This window comes from Diabrotica undecimpunctata, chromosome 7 (assembly GCF_040954645.1).
Source record: "Diabrotica undecimpunctata isolate CICGRU chromosome 7, icDiaUnde3, whole genome shotgun sequence".
In the NCBI taxonomy this organism is placed as follows: domain Eukaryota; kingdom Metazoa; phylum Arthropoda; class Insecta; order Coleoptera; family Chrysomelidae; genus Diabrotica; species Diabrotica undecimpunctata.
The window spans coordinates 112,668,026-112,678,015 of NC_092809.1; the positions used below are offsets into that span (position 1 = coordinate 112,668,026).

The window sequence follows — 9,990 nt, forward strand, 5'->3', positions numbered from 1 at the left end:
AAGAAACTGTTACCAACGAGGTTGCGACTTCGGACCGCTACAGGTGAAAGTGCCAACATTCATGGAGAAATCCAGGTACAATTGGGAATTGGAGCAGACAAGTTCGTCCATACTGTTATAGTTGCTGACATCGAAGAGGATGTTACATTAGGAATGGACGTAATGAATATGCATGGATTCCAATTGGATTTTAAGAATAAGGTAATCAAAATTGGCAACGAAGAGGTATTTCTTCATCCACATGATGACAACACTGTGCCAGCAGCCATTAAAGAAGATACAGTCGTGCCTGCGAGAAGCGAAACGATCATAGTATCGCGGCTACAGGGAATTGTGGAGGAAGGAACACCTGTTATGATGGAGCCTTGGAACCATGACGACGAGGTTGGCCGTGGAATCATAATTAGAAAGGAATTGGTGACTTCGGCTAAAGAAATTCCTGTGAGACTTATCAACGTCAATGACTACCCAGTGACCATCAAGAAAGAGACAAAAGTAGGAACTTGTGTACCTGTGACATCCATAATCCGTCAGGCGACAACATCTGATAATTCCAACGACAAATTCGACCAAAGGGTTGCAGTTGCTGGACAGTCTCTAAATCAGATGGAGAAAAGGAACTTAAGGGAATTTCTTCGGCAGTATCGTGATATTTTCGTACCGAAATGAGGAAAGACGGGAAGAACTACCGTTGTAAAGCATAAAATTGATACTGGTAATGCTAAGCCAATTCGTCAAACAGCTCGACGATTACCACAGGCGAAAAGAGAGGAAGCTGAAACAATTGTTCAGGAAATGAAGAAAGACGGGGTGATAGAACCTTCTACGAGCCCATGGGTCTCTCTGGTGGTCCTGGTTAAGAAGAAAGATGGAACGAAGAGGTTCTGTGTGGATTACCGTTTGCTGAACGACGTTACCAAGAAAGATTGGACATCAGAAATTTTATATGTCACGTTTTCACGAGCTATGTAACCCTTTATTTGAGCCCAGATTAATTCTATCGGGTTCAACTCGCAATGGTAAGGGGAAGTCTCAAAATAGTGATACCTTTAGTACGAGCCATTGTATCTACAACATGCTGACGATATCTGTCACGATGCTGTATAATTACTTACATTTATAAGCTCAGCCTTAACCATGTCCTCGGAAAATGGAATTCCTTTTTGTCTTACCAACTCTGCATATTTGCTTTTCTGGTGGCCATACTTGGCAAATGTTCTACTAATCGGCTATGATAAGAAGCGTTATCCATCACTATTATCGAATTAGGCTCGACTCGTGAAAGAAGGGATTGAAACCATTTTTCAAAACGTTGGGCGTCCATGTCTTCATGGTAATCCCCCGTTTTCTTATATAAAAAAATTAGTGCACCATCTTCTAAAAATTCACTCTCACTACCTATATGGGCGACAATCAGTCGTTGCCCTTTACCCATTGGTCCTCGTAACCCTGTTGATAAACCATCCACAAATGCTTGACGATAACTCGTTATAGTAGTATCTTGTCAGATCTTAGATACTGTGTGACCAGCATTTCCCCACGTTTCGTCCAGATAATAAATCTTTTTGTGGGCAGAACAAACCTCTCTAATAGAGCGAAGATATCTTCGTCGCCATGAGACTATATCTTCTCTTTCTATTAAGACAGATTTACGGGATCTTTTGGCATATATAAATTTTAAATCTTCTTTTATTATTATCCTTAACGTCTCTTTACCCATTTTTGGAATCAGACCATTCTCCATTACCTTTGTCCTAATGGATTCGAGTGTTGGCGCTTTATTCTCAAAAAAGAAAGAATGAATAGTAGAACGTACAAAATTTTTCTGGTACTCATCCAATTTAATTTTTTTTTTTTTTTCTAACACGACAATATACTTTTGGAGCTTGCACAATCCCAGTCACCTTTTTTCACGTACAATGCGTTCTATTGTCGACACTGATACTCCCGTTAAAAATGAACACTGAGCTACAGCTTCTACTGTATGAAGTGTATTTTTTAAATTTTCATACACTCTACAGACAATCTGCTTTTCTTCTACCGACATAAACTTCCGTTTTCTTTGTACATTGCTTGGACCGGCTACGTCATCCATCTTAATGCTCTAAAAAGAATAAACATCAATCATAATATTCTGCTATGTATTTGTTGTTTACTTACCACAAAAACTATTTTAAAATTAATAAATAATAAAGTCTATTTAAAAAATATATAAAAGAAAGTCACATGCACAAGAAACAGAACACACGCCTATGGACATATAAGAATGTGAAACGAATCAAATATGTCATCTCATTACTATTTTTTCCAAGGACGTAAATATATAGCCAAGCGAAATGTTGATAAGTTTACCGATGTTTTAAAATATTTAACTGAACTGGTCCAACTATACGCTCGAAAAACGAACCGATATGCACAATTTATATTGTTACGTGGGCAAATGTTATGAAATTATTTCGTATATTTTACTTATTTACATTGTCGAAGCATACACAATAAAAACGACCCCGGTAAGATTTTACTCCTGATCTTTAGAATTGTTGCCGTTAGCTCTCAGTTAAATTTGTAAATGAGTCACCTTTAATTGAAATCTGTCCGACTATCACTAACTTACTATTCTGATGTTTTGGCAACGCTGTGGAGTTCTGACGTCGTAAATCTTATATGACGTGCACGCATTTTTATATGAAAAATACTATATACAAATCATTGACAGAGATCGAAGTTGACATAGTTGCCAAAGTATAACAAAATCCTGAATCCATTTTAAATCAAATAGGTCTCATAATTATTGCAAAAGTGGATTATACAACAAACCAATTAATATTTAATGTAAATAAATAGAAACAAAACAAGGGTTAAAAAATAATCTTATTAAAAACAATTTGAGCTGCTTGTATGCGTCGTATAAAGATATAAAATGGAATACTAAACAAAAACAACACTTTTTTCATTATTTATTAACATTAATCAACACCGCAACTGTCAAATAAGTGTTACCAATGCATGCCAAAATATCATCTTCGTTCGATTACAGTTACAGTGTGTCCTGAACAAATGTTCTTCATAAAAACGCTTTATAATGCATTTACACAAATTAAATGAAACATATTATTGTGTATTTCTTTAAGTTAACATTAATAGAAATCTTTAAATATTATTTCTACGCGTATATAATAAAATATGTCTAGTGTCTGTAATGCTAGTGTACTCGCAAAGTGATTCTAAAAAAGAACACACCTACCGCCTAAATATTTCGTGTTGGTATCATGTACCACACGGGATATGACGCGGATGACGTGCAACGGTAAGTAAATTAGATGAAGGATCTGACTCATTTGAGGTATATGCATAGAAAAACCGAACACATAGAAGCGACACAACGGTCCAAAAGCGTGTACAATTTTTGTATACGCATGCCCGATTCTGGTTGTGTAACTGTCAAAAACACGTGCTTATTCTTTAATTCTGGTTGTTTTCGATAGTCCGTAGGCGTCTATGGTAAATACTCGACACAACAAGTGCATTTGACCATTTATATAATTTATTTATAGTTAAAAGGTTATAGTTATAGTTTATAGTTATAGTTAAATATGTAAGTTTATAGTTAAAAGTTTAATTTATATTTAAAATGCCTGGATATATTTGTGCGATTCGCGGATGTTCATCTGTGACAGGAAAAGGAATAAGTTTATTTAGATTTCCTAAGAATAATAACAGGTAATTACTATTGCTTTGTAATTATTATTAGTTATTACATAATAGTTGTTTAAATTTAGATATGGTTGTATAAATTAATCAATACATTTGTCCTCCCTGTATTCCTACGATCCCTATAAGTACCGCCATCGGGCTCGTGGAATGCGTCCCTTTGAGAGAGAAGAGCACGAGTCGTTGAAAAGAAAAGACGCAACCCGGCACGGGAACCCATGCACGCATATTGAATTGATTTCGTTCGTTGTTTTGTAGTGCAAACCCTGGTAATTAGACCCAGCGGTAAGTTTTTACCTAGTTTTACCTAAACCTATAAATTGTCTTTGATTGTTTATTGCAACCATTTAAATTTTAATAATTATTTGCACCAATGAGGAAAAGTCCATTATATCTCGCCAGAGTTACCGAAGGAATAGTTCTGTTAATTAAGTACTATTAATTTGTAATAGTACATTTGTTTGTTAATACCCCACATTGGCCTATCTAGCCGGATTTGAACTCATTTGTTGAAAAAATATTTTGTTTTATTTAAATTTTAATGGTTGGTTTCGTCGAATGTCGTATTTTTTATCGTTTTGAGGGTTCTTATCTTAAGTTTGCGTCTCTTGTCGTGGCTCGAGAATAATTTATGACCTTTTTGTAAAGTCGACCATATGGGACCTTTTAGAAGGGAATTATCGTCGTTTTAATAAAGTATCGAATTACAAATCGGTAATTTCGGGGTTTTAGACCACATTTTTGTACACTTTCGTTTGTGTAATATTATTGGAACTTGTTAAAAATTTAAAATGGAAAAACTTGAAGAAAAGAATAGGAAGCTCAAATTTTTAAGAAAAACTGCTTTAAATGATATTCAGTTAATTTTCGATTTAGGTTTTAAGGCCCTTTCAGACGTTTCTATTCGCCCTTTATTTAAAATTAGACTAGAGGATTTAGATTCGATTCGCGAAGAGTTCTTAAAACATCACACTAATATTATTAGTAATATTCTTTCTGTACCAGACGCGGATACGAGGGTTGAAGAAAATGTTCGGGAATTATTTTTGGAACAATTTTATAAAATAAAACTATTTAGTGCGGAATTATCTGAGCCACAATTTGAAACTCCAGAACCGTTTAGATCAGTAGTAGTTCCACAATCTAATATTCGCTTGCCTAAAATAGAGCTGCCTAAATTTAAGGGTGATTTTAAGGAGTTTAGTTCGTTTTTAGACTTATATAATTCGGTTGTACATAATAACGCAGGCCTAGCAGACGTAGAAAAGTTTAAGTATTTGAAAGGATGTTTAGAAGGGACTCCACTTAGTTTGATTCGTAATTTGTCAATAAATAGCGATAATTATCAAATTGCTTACGATCTAATTGTTAAACGCTACACAAATGTTCGTCGTTGTGCGACCGCGCATTGGGATGCGATCTTGGGCGTACAGAAAATATCGGTAGTTAATTCGAAAAATCTGGCTAAATTAGTAGATACGTTTTTAGAAAATTTAGCCGCATTGAAAACATTAGGTCTTCCGACAGAACATTGGGATTTTATTATGTTTAATTTACTTTTGTCGAAATTGGACGCGGATTCAGTAAAGTTATTTGAGTTAGAGAATAAATCGAATAAAATCCCGTCATTTCAAAAATTGGTAGAGTTTATTGAAACTCAGTACATTGCTTACGATAATTTGAATAGTAGCTTAAGTGAATCTAAGAAATCGTCGAGGGCTCCAACTTATACAGAGCCAAAGTGTAATTATAAACATTCCAATGAGTCAAGGCATAATAGTAGTTCATCCTTTGTTACAAATTCGTCGTCAATATGTTGTGCTTTATGTAAACAAAGTCATTTTCTTAACCATTGCTCGTTGTTTTTGAAAAAATCTCCAAAAGAAAGATACCAATTTTGTAAAGAATCTTCCTCGTGCTTTAGGTGTCTTAATCAGGCTAATCATTCTGTCAAGTCGTGTCCAAAGGCCTTTAAATGTAGTAAATGTAATAGTCAGCTTCATAATAGTTTGTTGCACTTTGATAGAAATCGTTCCAATAGTCAGTCGTCCATAGAAAATACTAATAATCCAGGGGCATCGGGAGTCGAACAAAATTCGCCTGAAATATCACATTGTGCTGCTAGTTTTGTAGGGAAGAAAAACGAGACAAAAAAGGAAATCTTGCTCGGTACTGTTTTAGTTCACGCGATTGATAGTAAGGGGTGTAAACAGCCCTTGAGATGTCTTCTAGATTCAGGTTCAATGAGTTCGTTCATTAGTCGTAAAGCTGCCAGTAGATTAGGTTGGCCTAAAACTCCTTGTTCATTTGAAGTTAACGGACTCAATTCGATGCAAACGAAACTGAATCAAGGTCAAATAAGTTTTTCTATCCAACCTCGTCATCAGGAGTCACCGGTACTTCACTTGGAGGCTATTATTACAGATCGGGTTTGCTCGGATTTGCCGAGCACCAAAATTGACATATCGACGTGGAATTATATTAAAAATTTGAAGTTAGCCGATCCCGAATTTAACTGTAGTCAATCTATAGATTTGTTAATTGGTTGTAGCATATTTTCGAAGGTGTTGTTAGAAGGTAAAATTGAAGGTAAAGCGGGACAACCAGATGCCCTAAATACCGTTTTTGGTTATATTTTGTTAGGACCTACTAGCACACCTAACCTTTCGTCGACTTCGCTTGTTTGTCTTTCAAATATTGAAGACCCACTAAATTCTTCGTTAACGAAATTTTGGGAACTGGAAAACGTACCGGAAAAGCCAGTTTCAGAACCAGAAGACGTTCTGTGTGAGAACATTTATCTGGAAACGCATAATCGGGACGTCTCGGGTAAATATGTTGTATCTTTGCCTTTTCGTGAATCGCCGCCTTGTTTGCAAGATAGCTATGATATTGCTTTAAATAGATTGCTATCATTAGAACGACGCTTATCTCGTCAACCAAGTTTGAAAAAAGAATATTCTTTTCATATGCAGGAGTATCTTGATTTAGGTCATATGCAGTTAGTCTCTAATGCCGAAAAGAAAAGGGGAAAGTATTATATTCCACATCATTGCGTTGTGAAACCAGATAGTGTTTCAAGTAAAATTCGAGTTGTATATAATGCGTCTCAGAAAAGTCCCAGTCGCGGTAAATCTTTGAACGACTATTTACTGGTCGGTCCTAAGCTGCAACAGAACATAGTCTCGCTGTTGTTGAATTTTAGACTTAATCGTTTTGCGCTGTGTGCAGACATTCGTCAGATGTATCGTAATATTTTAGTCGCTCCTGAACACACGGATTATCAACGCGTGTTATGGAGATTTTCTAGCGCTGAGGAAATTCAGGAATATCGTTTATTAACTGTTACTTTTGGAATAGTATCTTCGCCGTATCTCGCTTTAAGAACTCTCCAACAATTAGCATTAGACGAAGGCTCTCGTTTTCCTAAAGCCGTCTCGCTTATTCGTCATGCTTCGTATATTGATGATTTTGTTTTTGGTGCTTCGACTCTCGAAGAAGCACAAACTTTAGTTGACGAATTAGTCGCTTTGTTAAAGTTAGGAGGCTTTGAGTTACGGAAATGGTGTTCGAATGAACCCAAATTGTTGTCGCAATTTCCTGAATCCCATATTAATCCTCACTCCATTAATTTTGATCCAGAAGCAAATGGTCCTTCATTAAAAATCCTTGGTTTGAAGTGGATTGCACAGTCCGACGTCTTTCAATTTTCAGTCAAATTGCAAGACGTCCCTTGTACCAAAAGATCGTTTTTGTCCGAATTAGCTCGAATTTATGATCCTTGTGGTTACTTAACACCTATTACCTTTTTCATTAAACATTTAATCCAACAACTTTGGGCAACCGGTCTTAAATGGGATGATCGTCCTCCTTCGGAAATAATTCGTGTATGGGAGCAATATAAGAGCGAACTATCTCTTATTTCACAGTTCAAAATTCCTCGTTTTTTGAATATTTCCTCATGTCCGATCTTAGAGCTTCATGGATTTGCCGATGCTAGTGAAAAGGGATATGCTTGTGTCGTTTATATTCGTAGTATTGATACTCGTAACCTAGTTCAAGTTAATTTACTGTGTGCCAAATCGAAAGTAGCTCCTATAAAACAGATTACTATACCTCGATTAGAATTGTTAGCTGCTGTTCATTTGGTAAAACTTATGTCGTTTGTGTTAGAGTCGTGGAAGCATATAATATTTCAAAATGTGTATGCTTGGTTAGATTCTCAAATCGTATTGCACTGGATTAAAAGCTCCCACTCGAGATTCAAAACTTTCGTCGCAAATCGCATTTCGTATATCCAGTCCCATAGTCAAAATTATTCTTGGCATTATATCGAATCTCGAAATAATGCAGCCGATACAAAGAATTTTGGCTTTTATGTTGCGATTCGCGCACAACTCTCGTTATAAAAGGTCGAAACGGTCAGGACCCTTGACTTTCGTAGAATTAGAAGACTCGTTGATTATTCTTGTCAGATTTACACAAGAAAGGTATTTTGAAGAACATCTTCAATCAAATTCTTTTCCAAAACCATTTCGTAAGTTGGGAGTATTTTTAGATGATAGTACTCAGTGTTTAAGAGTAGGTGGTCGTCTATCTCAGTCTTCGTTATCGTATGAAGCAAAACACCCGTTTTTGTTACCAAAAAAATCTCGCCTTACTACTCTTCTAGTTCGTCATTATCATGAGAAGTATTTACATGCTGGATTTAAGAGTACTCAGTTTTTGGTTAGTCAAAGGTTTTGGATAATGTCTTCTAAACAAGCCGTTAATTCGGTATTGTCCAAATGTATTAGATGTTGGAAACAATCTCCTAAAAACTTACAACCCCCTATGGGTAATTTGCCTAAATTTCGTCTCGGTGCCATTAAACCCTTTTCGATTTGTGGGTTAGATTATGGTGGACCGTTTTCGATAACCATGTCTCGTTACAGGGGAGTTAGAACTCAAAAGGCCTATTTGTGTCTATTTGTATGTTGTGCTACAAAGGCTTTACATCTTGAATTAGCTAGTGATTTGACCGCGGAAGCCTTTTTGGCCGCTTTACAACGTTTTATCGCTCGGAGAGGTCGAGTATCGCAAGTGTTTTGTGATAATGGCACTAATTTTCATAGTGCTTATCGACAGCTTAGTAGCTTCATGGAGAGCGCTCTCGATAAAGAAAATATTAAGTTTTCATTTGCTCCTCCTGCTGCTCCACATTTTGGTGGTATTTATGAACGGGGAATTCGTTCTGTAAAGGAACATATTGTTCGTATAGTCGGGGCTCAAATTTTGACCTACGAAGAATTTTATACCGTTTTAACTTTAATTGAATCGGTCTTAAACTCACGCCCTCTTACCCCATTAACTAACGATGTTGAAGATCTCAATGCGTTGACCCCAGGACATTTCCTGACTCTTGAACCCTTGACCTCTTTGTCTGTGCCTGATTTTTCGGAAGTATCCTTCAATCGTTTGTCCAGATGGCAGTTGTTACAACGCATCCATAGAGATTTTTGGGCTCGATGGCGAAAGGAATATTTGCACACCTTGCAACAAAAGTCCAAATGGTTAGATTCTGGCTTTGTACCTAAAATCGGTGCCTTAGTTGTTTTAAAGGAGGATAATTTGGCTCCGTGTAAATGGCCTCTCGCGCGTCTTGTTGAATTGCATGAGGGTAAAGACGGTGTAGCTCGAGTGGCTACCGTGCGTACGATCACCGGAACCTTAAAACGGCCTCTTGTTCGAATCTGTCCCTTGCCGATAGATGAAGATTAGTTGGTCAGCCTTTTTACTGATTTTGTTTTGTTCGACTTTTGTCAATATAACCGCGACGAAACCACCATTTTAATTTTAATTTTTTTCTTGTAGTTTAAGTTTTGAATATTTGTGTAAGATTTGTATAGGAATTGTTTGTATTAATTATCGTTTTAGTTGTTTAAGTAATTATAGTATTTGGAATTCGTTTTGTTTTTTAAAGACCTTATGGCCTTTAAAGGGGGGAGAATGTTTAAATTTAGATATGGTTGTATAAATTAATCAATACATTTGTCCTCCCTGTATTCCTACGATCCCTATAAGTACCGCCATCGGGCTCGTGGAATGCGTCCCTTTGAGAGAGAAGAGCACGAGTCGTTGAAAAGAAAAGACGCAACCCGGCACGGGAACCCATGCACGCATATTGAATTGATTTCGTTCGTTGTTTTGTAGTGCAAACCCTGGTAATTAGACCCAGCGGTAAGTTTTTACCTAGTTTTACCTAAACCTATAAATTGTCTTTGATTGTTTATTGCAACC

General features: G+C 36.4%; 1 protein-coding gene across 1 annotated transcript; it reads left to right on the forward strand.

Annotated features, from left to right (window-relative positions):
• The first annotated feature begins 8,850 nt into the window (after positions 1-8,850).
• LOC140446601 (uncharacterized) lies at positions 8,851-9,471 on the forward strand. The gene has a single exon (XM_072539172.1). The coding sequence runs from the start codon at positions 8,851-8,853 to the stop codon at positions 9,469-9,471; it is 621 nt and encodes a 206-aa protein (XP_072395273.1).
• The last annotated feature ends 519 nt before the right edge of the window (positions 9,472-9,990 follow it).